Source organism: Garra rufa, chromosome 6 (assembly GCF_049309525.1).
Source record: "Garra rufa chromosome 6, GarRuf1.0, whole genome shotgun sequence".
Taxonomy (NCBI): domain Eukaryota; kingdom Metazoa; phylum Chordata; class Actinopteri; order Cypriniformes; family Cyprinidae; genus Garra; species Garra rufa.
This window is the reverse complement of record NC_133366.1, coordinates 36,556,010-36,575,339: the sequence shown is the minus strand read 5'-3', so window position 1 is coordinate 36,575,339 and position 19,330 is coordinate 36,556,010. Positions and strand designations below refer to the sequence as shown.

The following is a 19,330-nucleotide window of genomic DNA, read 5'->3' as shown; positions in this document are numbered from 1 at the left end:
AAATATACCCCAGCGACTTAAGACTGGTTTTGTGGTCCAGGGTCACATATATCATGACATTCTACAAGATATTATACTTAAAATAGGGCTGTCAAATGTTTAATCGTGACTAATCGTAACCAAAATAATAATAAAATAAAATAGTTTGTGTTTACATAATAATATAATATACAGTCAAACCAAACATTATTTAGGAAAATGTTCAGATACCAGACAAAATGTTTGATATTTTTTTACTAGCGAGTGCAGGACATTATAGTTCATTTATGTAAGTGAGGATAGCAAAATAAAGTAAACTGTGACATTATATCCAAAAATTCTTCATACAGTGAACTACCAATAAAACTGTTAAAAATTTGGGATCAAAAATTATTCAGACACTTTGACCTAATCATGTTTGGCTTAAGTGTTTATTCTTTAATTGCTAATGCAACCTCTTTACACCACAGACCGGACAAAATTAAGCATTACTTGGTAATTGGTCGACCTAAATTGGTATTATCTAATTGTGTGCTTAAATTTAACAGCTGAGAGCTGACAGCTATTCAACCTAATTCAGTTGTGAGACAGTCTACCAGAAGTTCAAGAGAAGAGAAACTGAGTTCTTGTCATTTTTTATTGTTTATTTTCCAAACAATAGTGAATAAATGGTGATAATGTGAGATAATGAGATAATGTTGAAGGTGACTGAATAATTTTTGGTTTGACTGTATTTAATTAAGAACAATTTTATATTTACATATTATATTTTAATAAGTATATATGTATAAAATATATACACATGTAAGTGTATGTATTTATATATAAACATATGAAGTGCTCACACATATGTGACCCTGGACCACAAAACCAGTCATAAGAGTACATTTTTTTTTAAAATTGAGATTTATACATCATCTGAAAGCTGAATAAATAAGCTTTTGTTAGGATAGGACAATATTTGGCAGAGATACAGCTATTTGAAAATCTGGGATCTGAGGTTGGAAAAAATCGAAATACTGAGTAAATCGCCTTTAAAGTTCTTAGCAATGCATAATACTCATCAAAAATTAAGTTTTGATATTACAGTAGGCAATTTACAAAATGTCTTCATGGGACATGATCTTTACTTAATATCCAAAACATTTTTGGCAAGAAAAATCAATAATTTTGACACACACAATGTATTTTTGGCTATTGCTACAAATATGCCCTTGCTACTTAAGACTTATATATTATATAAACACAAACTTTTATTTTGGATGTGATTAATCGTTTGACAGCCCTAACTTAAAATACTTAAATTGAATGCATCCGCGCTGAATAAAAGTCTTAACTTCTTTCTTAAAATCATTCTGACCCCAAAAACGGTAGTGTATTAAATACCCATATAGCAATTGCTTTTGACATACCAGTGAATTTAAATTACATATGCTTTTTATTTATATACAACTGTCTAAAAATTGATTCTGATTGGTCAAACGCAGCATTTTGCAAGAGTGGCTAAACTGTATAGTTGACAGTTTGTTTGGCTAATGCGGTACTATAGGTGTCAGCAGTTCATTGAGTGGAAATGGAGTGTAGTGGTGACTGGAGTGTAGCCAGATTGAAGGATGGATAATGACGTACCCGTGGTGTAGGGCAGTTTTTGGAGAGATGGCCGGTCTTTTCGCAGTTGTGACACTTGATGGTTTTTTCAGCGTAGTAACGGTTTGAGACACGCCTCAGGCCATCCCTTTTATTAGAGATCTGAGCCTACACACACACACACACACACAAACAGACAAAATGGTAATCACCTCATATGAAAGACAATCTTTAAAAACAATTATTTTCTGTTTAATAAAATTTTTTATAAAATTACAGTATTATCTTTTTATTACTTTAAAATAGAAAAAAAAACCACCAACTTACCTGCTTATCCCTTTCTGATACAGCCCAGTTCTGTTTATTCTCTACAACATTTGAATTTTCTACAAAAAAAAGATCAGCACATAAGAAAAACATACTGAAACCTTCATGAAATTAGTTAAAACTTTAATAAGAGATTGTGTGTGATTATGTGTGTGCGAGGATAGTACAAGAGGCCCACTCCCCTAATTTGACCTTTTTTTTTTTTTTTAAACTCATTCTCAAGAGACAGAGAGACCGTTACTACAGCAATACACAGCTGCACATCAACACACACTGCATTAAAATACACCACACACACACATACATACATACATACATACAAAACACTGAAAACTGAATACAAAGTAATGAAAATTCACAAAACACCTTACGGGGAGCTGACCAGGGTCATACTGATACTAATTGTACTGAAAAATTATACTGATTCATGAAACAAAATTTGAATTCATATTTTCACAGGCAAAAAGAAAACACACACAATTATAGATATTCACTTAAACACAAAACAATTCAAATGGTTTTTATAAAAACAAACCATATACGTTCATTCATCAACGTGTTTGCTTTTTAAATCTACACACCCAACACATCGCAACAATGCCCCCCAAACATCCCCGAGGACCCCCAGCACAATAAACAGGAAACATTTCCTTTAATCCCGATGCCCCCCTTCTTTCTTTCTCTCTCAGACACACACACACACACACACACACACACACACACACACACACCTCCGTGTCTCTACGTGGGGGAAATGCCTCGTCAGTCACGGCCCAGCAATCACACAAAGCCAGAGAAAGGAGGACCTCACTATGGTAATCCTGCCAGGCCTATTCACAATGACACACACACACACACACACCAAAGATACTATAATGTACTTCTCATATGAATATTAGGAATATTTTCATAAATCCACCCAGTTTTCACATCAAATCCCTGCTTATACACTTAAAACAGTATGTGGAGTTTTTCCCCAATTGGCATCAACACAAAATATACGCCACCACCAAAGGGGGCGCTAGAGAGTAAGCCATATTCAACATTACAAAAAACCTTTCGCTTTCCATATAGCGAGACCGAGATGGAGGGATGGAAAGTAGAGCAAGGGAGGGGGGAATAGTGGAATAGCGGAATAGCGACAGATGCTACTTGTACGTCTCATAGGTATGCTAATTAACATAGAACCAACAAATAAAAATAAGAGGTGTGCGCGCAGGGTGCAACTTCATCAGTGTGTGCGTGTTTTAATGAATTCCAGCTGACTAATAGTCTGAGAGAGAAGAAAGCTGGCGTGCGCCCGGCCACCAGCGTCGGGTCCATGGAGAACAAAACGGATGTGTAGGAGAAACTAATTAACCATGAACACAAGCTCCCATTAGAGAGAAAGAGACTGAGACACTATTCTGACTTCAAGAGTACTCTGTGTGTAGGGAACAGGCCATGTGAAGGCGTATCTCAAAACACAAACTGTCTGGGACTCTTTCTAAGTGTTCCTCTCACAGCTGAATCACAGCCCTGAACTAAACTGCTACTGAAACTTGTTAATAGGATCCTCCTTGGAAAATTCTTTTAGCCAGGTCTGAAGTAAACAAGAGGCCACAAAGAATGTCACAATCAATATACAATACCATTCAGAATTTATGGAAGAAGCAAGGCTGCATTTACAGTTGAAGTCAAAAGTTTACATACACCTTGCAGAATCTGCAAAATGTTAAGTCTTTTAGCAAAATAAGAGGGGGCATACAAAATGCAAGGTATTTTTTTATTTAGTGCTGACCTGAACACTATATTTCACATGAAAGATGTTTACATTAGTCCACAAGAGAAAATAATTGTTGAATTTATAAAAATGACCCTGTTCAAAAGTTTACATGTTTTTTTTTTTCAGTGATAGTTGTTCATGAGTCCCTTGTTTGTCCTGAACAGTTAAACTTTTCTTCAGAAAAGTCCTTGGTTTTTCAGCATTTTTGTGTATTTTAATCCTTTCCAACAATGACTATGATTTTGAAACCCATCTTTTCACACTGAGGACAACTGACAAGCTCATATGCAACGATTACAGAAGGTCCAAATGCTCACTGAAGCTTCAGAAGGAAAAATGATGCATTAAGAGAGAGTACACTTTTGAACGGAATGAGGATGTGTACATTTTTCTTCTTTTACCTAAATATAATATTTTTTTCATTTAGTACTGCCCTTCAGAAGCTACAGATGATACTTACATGTTCCCCAAAAGACAAAATAAGTTAAATATACCCTGATCTTCAAATTCTTAATGCATAGTTTTTCCTTCTGAAGCATCAGCGAGTGTTTGAACCTTCTGTAATAGTTGCATATGAGTCCCTCAGTTGTCCTCAGTGTGAAAAGATGGATTTCAAAATCATACAGTCATTGTTGGAAAGGGCTGTGGCTGACGCAGGTAACAACACAGTTTTGAAAATCAAGTATGTGGACTATATGTTAACATCTTTTATATGAAATATCTTATTGAGGTCAGTACAAAATTAAAAATAACATGCATTTTGCATACTCCTCTTATTTTGGTAAAACAATTAACATTTTCAGATTTTGCTAACTTTTGACTTTAATTGTATTTGATCAAATACAGTTGAAAAGTATTTCTTTAACTGCTTTTTTATTTTAATATACTCCTGCAATAGCTAACCTGAATAGTCAGAAGCAATTACTCCATTCTTCTATGTCACATGATCCTTAAAAAAAACATTTTAATATATTGATGGTGCCATTATAGTGGTTAAAGATTAGGTCAGGTTATAGGTTTAAACCCAACATGATCCAAACAGACTGGTGCTGTCATGTCCTTTGATGTCATTTTGGTTAATTGGCTCAAAACAGATGACCACCCATGAGCCATATCATATCTGAGATTGCATACTTGGGGTCAAGCAGCAACCGACCAAGAGCCTTTGACATGAATAAGAATGCTAACAGATCATTTTCTCTAGGAATTATATGGACTTGTTTAGACTGATCTATTAAATACCATTACTGTAGGCTCACTCAGCCAGACGTCTGACTATTAGCTTGCCATTTTTGCATGTACAATGCATTTGAAGGAATTTGAGGCTACCAATATTGAACAAGGCATTTGTAATGAGACATATTTCCAAATGAAGCAGAATATTCAGTGAGGGGGGAAAAAAAGGTTGAGCAGGATGCTATTGATTGATTTGAACTGACTGGATCGAGAAAATGAGGTGTTCAATACCATAAAAGATCTAGACCTTGATTTTGAATATATAATCAATGGTCAAAACACTACAGTGTCTACCCAAATAGGGAAGCTGCTGAAGATCAAGTTCACCCTCAAGAGAATCTACAAGTACGTCAATGCCTTTTTCAAGTTTATTGGTTATTCACAGTTATATTACTGCTAAATGGCATTCAGTTTTTAGAGAGCCTAAATCACTTACAACAGTATCTTAAAATTATGTTAAATAGCTTTGTGGCTATTCATATTATTTTTTCTTCTCATGTGGCCTAGGTGTAATTTTAGAGGCAGAGAAACATATTACAGATCGATACAATATTGCATACTTCTATTTAAAAAATACATACATGTAATTACATCTGTAATTAATTTCTGTATTTACATATATAGTTACACTGTTGACCCATCCCTTACACCTTAACCCACACTTAAACCTACCCATATTCAAACCTGTCCCTAATCTTAGCCGTATTCCACCTCAATAGCAGCCAAAGTGTTTTTGCAATACAATATGCATACAATAAGTACTTTGTACTTATTTGAAGTAAGTAAGTACATAGTTGTTAAGGCCACCTAATATAAAGTGAGGCCAACCAGGTAAATCACATGGCTTACTTTTACCAACTTTTTAAATCATCAAAGTTTTGGGGCAATGGACTTTCAGTGGAGGAGCAGACATCTCCCAGGTTTTATTAAAATTAAAAATTATCTTCAGTTGTGTTTTGAAAATTAACAATAGTATTATGGGTTTGGAACTACAAGAGAGTGAGTAAACTATGATAGAATTTTCATTTTTGCCCTTGAAGCAAGCAATCGGGGTACTGTGTTTGTATCGACAGCACATAACATCCCATACCAAACCAGTGACACACGCATCCATCCTAAGCACCTCTCTCCGCACTCGTCTCCCTTAACAACCTCCCTCAAGTGTAACCATTCAGCCTCCTCCAGCAGACTCCCCAGCACAGGGAGGGGGAACATGGGACTGAACCCTAAAAAAGCTGATCAAAGCCTCAAGCAGGCCCCGCCGTTAACCAGTTTTGCGGGCCCTTTGTGCGGTGCTGTTGACTTCTGCCACTGGGCTGGCGGAGGGGACAAAGAGAGCGGAAGAGAGGCCAGCAGTCAGATTAACACAGCCATACATAACAATGGAGCCAGAGTGTGTGCGACCCCGTGTACCTTTGTGTATGAGGGTGTACATTTAAGAGAGGGAAAGAGGGACAGGAGAAGTTGCTCATGTTCAGTCCCACTTTTGGTTCTTATTGCAGGGCTCAACAATATAGACAGCTTGATGGATCAGTGTAAATGTCATCAATGTAAATGTTTCAGGACAACTTGACCTATTTGGCTAACATATTACTATTCAAAAGTTGTTTTTATGAAAGAAATACTTTTATTCAGTAAGAATGTATTACATTGTTTGTTTACATTGTTAGAATAAGAAAATCCATTTTGAATAAAAGCTGTTCTTTTCAACTTTCTATTCATCATAAAATGTTTTTAAGCACAGAATCAGCATATTAAAATTATTTTTAAAGGATCATGTGACACTGAAGACTTAGCTTTGAGTTGAAAATTCAGCTTTGCTGTCATAGGAATAAACTGCAGTTTTAAAAAAGAAAACAGTTTTACAGTTTTTACTGTATTTTAATCAAATAAATATGTGACCCTGGACCACAAAACCAGTCTTAAGTCGCTGGGGTATGTTTGTAGCAATAGCCAAAAATACATTGCATGGGTCAAAATTATTGATTTTTCTTTTATGCCAAAAATCATTAGGAAATTAAGTAAAGATCATGTTCCATGAAGATTTTTTGTAAAATTCCTAATGTAAATATATCAAAATGTAATTTTTGATTAGTAATATGCATTGTTAAGAACCTAATTTGGACAACTTTAAAGGTAATTTACTCAGGATTTTGATTTTTTTTGCACCCTCAGATTCCAGATTTTCAAATAGATGTATCTTGGCCAAATGTTGTCCTATCCTAACAAACCATATATCAATAGAAAGCTTATTTACTGAGCTTTCATATTATATATACATCTCAGTTTTGTAAAATTTAACCTTATGACTGGTTTTGTGGTCCAGGGTCACATATAGCCTTGGTGAGCAAAACAGACTTTTACAAAACATTTACAAATCTTACCGATCCAAACTTTTGAATGGTAGTGTAGATGAGGTTTTATCACATTTCTGTATCGTATCAAAGTTCGAGTATCAAACACAGACCAGTAATATTTAAGTATGCAATACATTTTTGTCTGTCTTAATTCATATGAATTCAGCTAGTTTAGTATAATTTAGAACTATTAAATAAAATTAGTGTTGTCAAATCGATTCATCGCAATTAATCACATCCGAAATAAAAGTCTGTTTACATAATATATGTGTACTGTGTATATTTATATGTACATAAATATACACAGTACACACAGTACATGTATTATGTAAATACAAACTTTTATTTTTTGAATGCGATTAATCGCGATTAATCGATTTGACAGCACTAAATAAAATATTAAATAAAATATGATTTAGGCAAAATAAGAAAAATGAACATCTTCATTCTGTTCAAAAGTTTACACCCCACAGTGAGTGTTTGAACCTTCTGTAATAGTTTCATATGAGTCCCTCAGTTGTCCTCAGTGTGAAAAGATGGACTTCAAAACCATACAGTCATTGTTGGAAAAGGTTAAAATACACAAAAATGCTGAAAATCCAAAGAATTTGTGGGACCTGAAGGATTTTTCTGAAGAACAGCCTGCAGTTTAACTGTTCAGGACAAATAAGGGACTCGTGAACAACTACAGTTGCGATCAAAATTATTCAACCCCCTTGACCTGCAAGACATTTTGCTGCAGAGAACAACATTTTGAGAAAACAATTCAACAAAGGCATCAGTACACTATTAGAGAAAGTTTATTCATACACATTTGAGTAATTTTGAGAATGTAAGTTGATGACTAATGAAAGAAAAATAAATTGTCTCTAAATGTTCATGTCCAAAATTATTCAACCCCCAAAAGTAAAATCTGGTGCAGAATCTTTTATTCTTTAAAACTAGCAATAAACACTGCTTGAAAGTGTTTAGAAGCTTCTGTCACCTCTCTACTGCAATCTTGGCCCATTCCTCGCCTGAAAAAGCTTTTAGACCACTGATAATATTTAGTTTCACATTGCTACTGCTTTCTTCAAATTCAACAAAATATTTTCAATGAGAATTAAATCTGGAGACTGAACAGGCCACTCAAGAACATTCTATGACTGATCCCTGAACCAAGCTTAAGTAGATTTGGATGTGTTCTTTGGGATGACTGTCCTGCAGGAAAGACAATTGATTAATAGCTTCAGCCTTTGCACCAAAGGCATCACAATTCTTGTAAAAATGCCCTGATACTTCAAAGAATCCAGGATGTCCTTCATACAGTCATGTTTTCCACTTCCTGCTAAAGTAAAACAACCCCATAACAGGACTGATCCACCTCAATGTTTGACAATGGAGATGGTGTTCTTCTGCTTACAAGTTTTGCCTTTTTTGCACCAGACATACCGCTGATCCATGGGTCCAAAAAGTTCCAGTTTGGTCACATCACTCCAAAAAACATTCTTCCAGAACTCCACAGGTCTATCCAGATCAATTTTAGGATGTTCAAGTCGGTCTTTTTGTTCTTCTTGGTCAAGAATGGTATTCGGCAAGATGCCACAACATGAAGGCCATACTTGTCTAGTGTTCATCTTGTGCTCTGCATTGAAATGTTTTTCCTCCTTTCGTTGGGTCATCTTGCAAGTCTTTGGCTGTACTTTGCAGGTTTTTCTCAGTTGCTCTGATCAAACATTTTATGATATTGTGTTTTTTTGTTCAACACCCTCAAAGGTTTTCTGGTGCAACACACTTTAAACTAAAGAATAATGCTGCCAGCTGTGTCTCTAGGGACTTTTAAATGTCTTGAAAATCTTCATACAGCCTTAGACTTTATAATATAATAAAACAATTTCTTCTCTATAGCTTTTGTGAGAGCTCTGTTGACTTTACCATTATTTGCTACTCAACTTCAGCACATGCATGGACTAACTGTATGAATGTGTAACAGCTCAAGCTCATTCTGTTTTTAAATAGTGTTTCTAAAGGCTTTATTGTGTTTTAAGACAATTTTGTTCCCCACCATAAAAATAACTGACTAAAAAACAGCAATGTTGAACAGGGGTTGAATAATTTTGAACATGAACATTTAGAGCCAATTTATTTTTCTTTCATTAGTCATCAACTTACATTCTCAAAATTACTCAAATGTGTATGAATAAACTTTCTCTAATAGTGTACTGATGCCTTTGTTGAATTGTTTTCACAAAATTTTGTTCTCTGCAGCAAAATGTCTTGCAGGTCAAGGGGGTTGAATAATTTTGATCGCAACTGTATCACTAAACAGAAAGAAAAAAAAAAGAAAAAACGCAGCTGTGGATCATTTAGGTAACAACAAAGTATTAAGAATCAAGTGTAAACTTTTGAACAAGGTCATTTTTATAAATTCAGCTATTATTTTCTTTTGCGGACTACAAGTAAACGTCTTTTATGTTAAACATTTTATTCAAGTCAGTACTAAATAATAAAAAACATGCATTTTGTATGATCCCTCTTATTTTGGTAAAATAATTAACATCTTGCAGATTCTGCAAGGTCTATGTAAACTTTTGACTTCAGATATTCTTGGAAATTTTTGCTTTTGTAAAAATAACTAATCACTTGATTCGCAAAGGTTTGCCAAGTTAAACATTATTCGATAACAATTTTCAAATAATATTCAGAGACTGATTGAGGCACTAAATAATAAGTTCACAAGCAGAACTGAATATTCCACTTTATATCTAGTGTTTCCCATATAACCCATCATAGAAATTCCACAGCATTATTTTAATTACTTTTTTGGCCACTCTGGTTTAATCTGTTTTAGATAAACCCGCCTCCAAATGGCATGCAAAACGAACTGTGGCTGGTCGCTTTCTCTTCCTGTCTAAGTGGGCGTTTCTTGGCTAGAATAAGCTGCAATGTGGACCAGAGCCTTTGCCGTTTAGTGAAAGGTCTGGCTACGCGAGACTAGCGATACAGAGAAGGGTAGATTCCCCACAGAAGGGCAGACATGGGGGGTCAGCAGCCTTCACAGACCCCCTGACAAATACTTGACATGGACCACGGAGCAAATGCATTACGTCCCTATTCACCCTGCCTGGAGCAGACCTTAATCCAATCAAAGAGTGATCAAACACACATACGCACACACGCACACACACACACAGCGTTCGCGCCTGCTTGACCAAAGGCATGTCTTTCTCTCGTCCAGGCCTCCATTCTCCTGTTCCTCCACTTCCTTCATCAGCTAAATAATCTCCTCGCTCATTCTCATTTCCTGTCAGAATCCATCCCTCCAAATCGCTTTCATACCTTCTGTGCAGCCCTTTCACTCTCTTCATTATTTTTATGGTCTTTTCGCTATTTTTATGGAAATGATAGTAGAGAGAAAACAGGAAATGAATGGGGAATACGAATGTAAAATGTTGCGAGCTGGATTCAAACACTTATTTCTCACATGAGCAGCATTTACTAATTCACAACTCGGTTCTCTCTGTTCACACCATTCTATATTCTCAAAACTTTTGTCTTTGTATCAGAGACGCCAGATTTACATCCACACGGGCAATTAAACTCTACTTGACAGAGGAGACGGAAGGCAGAATTCAAATGAGCGGTGAAGTGAAATGCATCATGGTCCGTGAACAGACCACAGTGAGTTAGGTGAGCAGTGGTGAATGTGAGTGTGAAAACCAAACAGTGTGTAACAACGCCACACTTCAAAGACAAAACACACACACACAAAGGTACCTCACTACAAGAGACTGGAGATACGCGTGCTTACAAACATACTCGCTAGCGTTTCACACTCGACTAAATTCAAGCATCCGGTTGGATCACAAACAGAACATGTTGGAAGAGAGGACCAGGACATGAAATCAAGCAGAAAGAGACAGACATGTTGAGACAGAGATGAAATGAGAGAGATAGAGAGAGAGAGAGATCTCCCTCTCGGTCAATACATCATGTACAGGTCGATTATGGATTACAGTGGCACATTTCATTTCATTTCATGCTCAGTCTTCATGTTTGCAGCACTGCTGTGGAGCCTTGCAACATGGATTACACTGATATCTCTATTGCACACTCACAACTTTGGACCACCTTTGCAACATACACACGCACACACACAAACAATTTTATTGTAGTTTCTGTTATGATATTGTTTTTAAAGGGATAGTTTGCCCAAATCTGAATTCTGTCATTAGTTACTCACCCTCATGTCATTCCAAACTTGTATGCCTCGACTTTACCAGAGAAGCATACAAACAGAATTTATTAAACAATCATGCAACCCTTGCATGTGACCCTTGTTCTTTTTTAGCATCTACAGTTCCATAAATAAATAAATAACTACTTATAGGTAACTACTAACTACTTATAAAATAAATAAATAAATAAAAAATAACCCAGCGCTAGGTAAAATATGGATAAACCCAGTGATTGGCTTGTTTTGACCCAAAAATGAACTCAGAAAATTTAAAAATTAACAAGTTGAATAAATAATATTCTAATAAATGTTCACCTTTTGTTTATTGCAGACGCCTTTAGAAAACCAATGTTCTCTATTCCGGTTCATGTTAGGGTATGTCAAAAAATTCCCATCTCCAACTTTAAAATCATCCCACATCGCTGCAAAAGTATACCGACCCAGTGTTTACAAAATTAACGTGCAAAGAAGGTCAAAGGCCCTTTACAAAAAAGCAAAACTAAAACAGCGATGTAGGATGATTTTGAAGTTGTAGAAGAAAATGAGATGAGAGTTGACACAGAGCTAGACAAGTATTAAAAGTATATGAATTTTACATCTTTTTTAGAAAATAACAGATTGTTTTGCTAGATCCTTCTCACTCGAGTTGGAACATTTAGAGCTTTGAAGCTGCATTTAAACTGCATTTTGGAAGTTCAAACTCGGGGGTACCATAGTAAGTCCATTATAGAAATGTGTTCCTCAAAAAACAATTTTTTTATGACTGAAGAAAGACAGACATGTACATCTTGGATGACAAGAGGGTACATTAAATGTAAATTTTTGTTCTGGGAGTGAACTACTGAATATGCTTGAATAAGTATGCAAAGTGTAACAATTTCTCAAAAAGTTGTCCCAACAGCAAAGACGTTTGGTGCATCAAGAGGGTGTTTATGGAATGAATTACATACAAATCATACACATTTTTTACATACAAATCACTTTATGATCCCTCTTTTAAACAGTAAATAAAGATCTTGCAGATTTTCAGAAGAAATGTACAGCCAAACCAAAATTTTCACACATTATCACAGATTGTTTGCTATAGTGGACTTCTATGGTGCCCTGAGTTTGAACTTCCAAAATGTAGTTTAAATGCAGCTTCAAACAATCCCAAATGTGGTTGTAAACAATGCCAGCTGAGGAAGAAGGGTCTTATCTAGCGAAACGATCGGTTATTATTATTATTATTATTATTATTATTAAATACAATTTATATACTTTTTAACCTCAAACACTCGTCTTGTCTTGCTCTGTCTGGACTGTTCAAGACAGTTAGGGTATGTCGAAAATGTCCCATCTTATTTTCTCCCTCAACCTCAAAAATCATTTTAAAAATCATGCTACATCGCTGCAGAAGTACTGACCCTGTGACATGAACAAGACATGAACATCTTGAATGACAAGGGGGTGAGTACATTATCTGTAAATTTGTGTTCTGGAAGTGAACTTCTCCTTTAACAATTAAGTGTCTAAATAATTGTCTCCACTGTTTAAAGAATTTTTGGGTATAATGTGTCACAGTTTACTTTATTTTGCTATCCTCACTTACATAAATGAACTACAGTGTCAGTAGTAATTATAATTAGATTTATATGAAAACATAAAATAGAGAAATAAAAGTCCTCATTTGGACAGCCAGGTAACGCTTGTCAATGAAGACGTACATTAAGGATACCCCCAAGTCTGCCAAACAATCTGCCAATCAGTTCATATTACACCAACTCTGCAGGTAGTACAACATGGTACTGGGGCATGTGGCCAAATCGGTGCCCCATACCCAAGACTCGGTACGTGCTGCCATGCTCCTGGCATTCCTGACTCTCCGTTTAAAGGGGGAGGTGGGGCAGGTGGCCAAACCTGTCTGTCAACGTACCATTGCCTCTTGCAACCCAGAGGGGGCCCAATTACTGCCCAGCGGGGCGCGGTATGGCAACAGCACGGCAACCACACGGCAACCATACGCTCCAATCAGAGTGGCAGACGGGTAAGTGACAGGAGATAAGGGAAGAGAGTCACATGGGATTGAGAAAAGCACATGCACACACTCAACATGACTCTTTGTACTTGGTAATCTGATGTCAAGTTAATGAAAAAACAAAAACAAAGCCTTCAACCATCAAAAAAAAAAAAAAAGATACAGTCCATCCAAGAGCTCACCAAAATAAATTCTGGCATTATTTATTCTCATGTCATTTCAAACTCGTATGACTTTCCTTCCTAGTGGAACACAAAAGGAGAAATTCTGAAGAATGTTGATGCTGCTTGTTTCAGAACAGTGGCAAGAGGCCTGTCCAGCTCCATAATGGACTAAAAACTAATCCAAATGTCTATTTCCACAATATAGCTCTCAAATTGCATTCAGGTTTAAAGCACAATGTTTTCTGTAAATAAAAACCTTTGGTCTGTTTTAGTCTATCCCTAACACAAAGCTATAAGCTATATGAAGACTCAAAATGTGTTTATTCATTTAATTTAATAAAAATTATTCCAATAACAATTATTATTTTAAGTCATCTGGACTACTTTTGTGTTGATTTTGTCATTTTTAGGAGCTTGAACAGCAATTTCTCATGAATACAACATACGACAGCGTAAGCTAGGTATTACACTTTACACTAACATTTTAAATATGGATATTTTTCTACACAAATGCATTGATTCACTTTAGAAGGTCTTTATAAACGCCCCACAGCCATGTGGAGCACTTTTTATGATGTATGGACAGCATTTTTTGCTTCAAAATCTTTAAAATGATTGAGCTTGGAAAAGCCAGGACATTAATATAACTCAGATTGTAGTCTGAAAGAAGAAAGTCATAAACATCTAGGAAGGCTTGAGGGTGAACAAAGGATGTGGTTATTTTCATTTTTGGGTAAACTATCCCTTTAAGGGTTTTATAATGACATGAAACTAAAAAGTAAATAAAAAAGACATAATACACAGAATTATTATGCACTGTAAACATTCGCAACTAAGATTTTAAATGCCATTTTTTAAATAAATAACATTTATTTTTTCAGGAGTGATTAAAGTTATCTGAATCCTCTAATGTAAGAAAGAAATGAAAAAAAAAAAACTGAAAAAAAAAAAATACGATATGCAAATAATGTATACTCGATCTAAGGAAAGTACTGGCAGTCAAGTGCATCGATAGAAACAGCTTGTGTGCACATGCACATCTCCGTCTCGATTAGTCACATGTTACAGTCTATGACAAACCTCCTTCAAGAGCCCACCAGAGAAAAGTGTCCACAGCTTGCCCTACCATACAAATCATACCAGCACTAAAACACCACGCCTATGTTTATATGTGCTAAATACTATTGATTTGTCACTTGATTAGTCAGTTTTGGAGCTAGTATAGGATATAGCCGGTTACTAAATGTATGTAAGATAAAGTAACATCATTACTACCAGTCACAATGTTGTGGTTAAATCACATTCACATTTCCTGTGAAGAAACACTTTCAGTCTTACTGTAAAAAAAACAAAAAAAAAACATCAAATTTACAGTAAAAAACTGTCAGCTGTGGTTGCAAGAATTTTACTGTAAACAAAAATACAGTGGCAACATTTTAAGTTTTATGGATTTAACTACTAGTATTTCACTAACTGATATAATGTTAGTATGCCAACCTACTACAGTTCTGAAATCTGTTTAGTACCTTTGTATTACACTAATAAGCACCAAAAGCAGGTGGTGATGAGAAAGTCACATGATGAACCAAAACTTATCACAAGCAGCTTTTTCACAAGCTGAGAAAGAAAAGACTAATATATATAGAATGTGCGCTGTGTCATTCACACAAATACTAAACACTATCATGGTAACACACAATACAAAAATAATGCAATAAACATTAATTTAACAACATAAGACGTAACATACATCCCTAATAAACATAACTGGTAAGAAAAAAACATCAAATGTGAAATATGTACACTCTTTTTCCATTTCCAAATACAATATTTTACAGTAAAATTACATATAATGTATATTAGTGTTTCACCGTATATTGTAAGGGAACTTGCCGTTAACAATTCATAGGTTTTTACTGTATAATTTTTAGCCTTTTACCGTTAAAAATAGTCTATTCCAAACACAAAGTTCACAGTATCAGAAGACCCTGGAACACAAAACCAGTCATAAGGGTTCATTTTATAAAATTGAGAATTATACATCATCTGAAAGTTGAATAAATAAGCTTTCCATTGATGTGATTATTGGCTTTTTGAAAATCTGAAATCAGACGATGCAAAAAATTCTAAATATTGAGAAAATCGCCTTTAAAGTTGTCCAAATGAAGTTCTTAGCAATGCATATTACTAATCAAAAGTTAAGTTGATTTATTTACAGTAGGAAATTCACAAAATCTCTTCATGGAACGGAACATGATCCTTACTTCATATCCTAAAGATTTTTGGCATAAAAGAAAAAAATTGACTTATACAATGTACTGTTAGCTATTGCTACAAAAAAAGTGATACTTTCGACTTCGGTTTTGTGTCACACTGTCAGCATAATATGCAGGTCAAATGAAAATTGTCTATAAATTGTGCATTTTGCTGGCACATGTTGCTGGTAAAAGGGGCTCTTAAACATTATATTCCTATCAGAATCACTGACTGCAGTCTCAAAATATTGGCTAGCTTTTAAAACATGGACATTCTAATCTGCGGACAACTTTATCTTCTATACGAACGTATCCTATATCTAAAAGACTCTGCCTGTAGAGTCTCCACAGCTTGCTGTGTGTTTTAAAATCATCCCCAAACATCCCCATCACACAACAAGCAGACTTAATATTCCAAACCTTTGGTTTTTCTTCTGCGTCTATGTACGTATAAACACACGAGAAGCAAAAATTAAATACTTAATAAAACCACTAGCTTGCGACTTCAATTTCATCCTGATGAAAATTCTCCTCTGGGAGTGTTTTTCTATCAGGCTGAGGGGCAGATCGACTTTTCATGATTGTTATTATATGAAAAGAGATAAACACCATCATTAATCGGCTACATTCCCTTTCCCTTATCGCCGTGATAGGAGGAGAGGAGGGCAGGAGGGCTTTTCTTCCTCCCATCCAACCCACACTGTAATTAGGCCTCCCTTTCATTCACTCACTCACTAAAACGTGAACGTGCACACACAGACACACACACAAGGGATGCGAGAGACAGCCATGTTCAGCAAATTAAAAATTTGTCATTAAGTGGAATTTACCATAATGCAGTTTTATCTTCCAGCGGTTGGGGGGGTTGATGAAGAGTGTGTGTGTGTGTGTGTGTGTGTGTGTGTGTGTGTGTGTGTGTTTGTGTGCATGTTATGGGTCTGGGGTGTTAGGGGGTGTGTGTGGGCAGTGGGGCTTCTGTAAATTGAAAAACCAGAATAATCCTGCCCTTTCTATCGCCCTCTTCAGTCACACACACACACACACACACACACATACCGCAAATCCATAGCCATTGGGGTAATTAAATAATAGCGCTTTAAGATTCTAATTTGTTTTTTTTTTCCTTTTCCGCCCGAAGCCCATCATTGGACTTTAGGCAAGGGGGTAACAATATAGGATGGATATAAAACAGGTGGGAACAGAAGACACACACACGCACATACGCATTAAATATAACCACACAAATTAGATTAGGAAACATAAAGCTGGCATTATTAAAAATGATATCTCTCAGTCTTGAATTATAATGAAAGACAATAGGAATTATTTCTACTCTTCCCACAAGAGATCAAAGAAAAAAGTCGACGGGGGGGTCTGGGAGGACTGCACTGTTCAGCTCGGACAACCTGGAATAAAATATGAGTTTGGGTGGGGTTCAGTTCCACCAGATTGACAGCAGGCAGCATGCGTAAAAATAACCGTTGCATTGAAACAAACACTACAAATGTGGCGTTTCCACAAACGGAGCATCAAGGAATACTTCAACAAAAATCTAAATCCCCTGTTGGTAAACAGGAAGCATAAAATAAAGACATATTTACCCTTAGTTTTTATTTCCTACAAAGTTGGAAAACAGAAAACTAGTTATTGGAGAAAAATCAAGAATAGTAGACACAGTTTATTTGTTGTGAGACCATTATTAGCTACAGATATATTTATACAAAAGAAAAGTAACAAGTGACAAAATCCACTTACAATTAAAATCTATAAAGAAACAATGTTAGTTTGGCATGATTATCAACACATGCTTTTATTTCTTTATTTTGTGTGTTTATTATTTATTATTCTAACCATTTGTTTCCCAGGACCACAAAACCAGCCATAAGTATTTATGAAAAAACCTAGATTTTTCTTTGATGTCAAAAATCATTAGGATATTAAGTAAAAATCATGTTTCATCAAATTTCCAACTGTAAATATATCAAAATGTAATTTTTGGTTAGTAATATGCATTGCTTAGAATTTAATTTGGACAACTTTAAAGGCGATTGTCTCAATATTTTGATTTCTTTGCACCTTCAGATTTTAGATTTTCAAATAGTTGTATCTCAGACAAATATTATTCTATCCTAACAAACCATACATCAATTGAAAGCTTATTTATTCATGATGTATAAATCTAAATTTCAAAAAAACTGACCCTTATGACTGGTTTTGTGCTACACGGTCACATTTGTGGTATTTTCAGTGAATTAAAAATGCTTTCTTTTTTAAAAATCTTAAATGGTTTCAATAAAAATAAATAGCAGGCTAAAGTGTCAATAAAAAGTATATTCTCTCAGTTCCCTAACAGATTATTTAGTATGAATTAGCATGAACATTTCTGTCTAAATACCGTTATTATTTAGTGTTGCTTTAATAAAACCAAAGTAATTTTTCTAAAGGGTGATTTCAGTTTCATTACTATGGCTTAGCGTTACTAATAAACGCCGACTGAGACGATATGTCTAATTTTTAAACAGTCACATTAAATTCCATCAAACAAAAAGAGATTAAAAAAGGCTAAGAGATGTCAGGCGCGGAGGCGAAGGGAAGGGGAAAAGACAGATGGCGGGGCTATGGCTGGGTGAAAGAGGGGTAACGGGGAGGGGGCAAAGGAAGCGACAGAGAAAGAGAGAGAAGGTGTAACGAGAGGGTTTGCCTGTCCATCTTCACCTCACTCTCTTCCCCAGGGCATTCCTCCCTTTCCTTCTAGCTCATTCTCCCGCTCGTAATTCTCATTTATCGGGTCTTCCCTTGTTATTCCGAGCTCTTGTTTATTCATTATGTTGGTTCGCTCATTTCAGCTGTTTTCCTCCATTACAGACAGACTATGCAGATTAACAGAGGACGGCTTTTGTTTGATGTTGTTTTTTATTGAGCATCATTAAATGTTTAGGGAAATTTCACAATATATACATCAATTTACAGTGATAATTAATGGATATTTGAAATGAAAGGATAAAATGGTTTGCATTCGATGACAGACAGGACTAAATTTTTCTTCTCAGAAACCATTCATCTCTCCACCCATCCATCTCTCACTCTAGTCATCCCTCCATCCGACTTTGTTTTTCTCAGTCTTTGACAGGTAATAACATCCAAAAGAGAACCCAACTGACAAGCCCATTTGAATGTGTGTTTAATATGATAACGATAGACTGGGGTAGTTCCTCAGACCCCACCTGACTTCACAGCATCCTGTTCTCTCGCCGCTATCCGTCCTTCCAATGGAAAGCATTAAAAATCCTTTCAAACTATTGAATTACAAAGTCTCTATACATATATCTAAAAGCATAATTACGTCAAACGAGGCGTTTTTGAGATTGACCATGATTTCGTTTTGTTTTCAACGGCCGGTGAATGGGAATACTAGGGGCATAAATTT

General features: G+C 35.6%; 1 protein-coding gene across 1 annotated transcript in view; it reads right to left on the bottom strand.

Annotated features, from left to right (window-relative positions):
* Nucleotides 1-19,330, bottom strand: part of zcchc7 (zinc finger, CCHC domain containing 7) — an 81,793-nt gene that overhangs the window by 22,850 nt on the left and 39,613 nt on the right. Inside the window, exons 4-5 of the mRNA XM_073842763.1 lie at nucleotides 1,894-1,952; nucleotides 1,609-1,734 (exon numbers count right to left, since the gene is read on the bottom strand). Coding sequence (XP_073698864.1) covers nucleotides 1,609-1,734; nucleotides 1,894-1,952 — 185 coding nt within the window. The remainder of the gene's footprint in view (nucleotides 1-1,608; nucleotides 1,735-1,893; nucleotides 1,953-19,330) is intronic.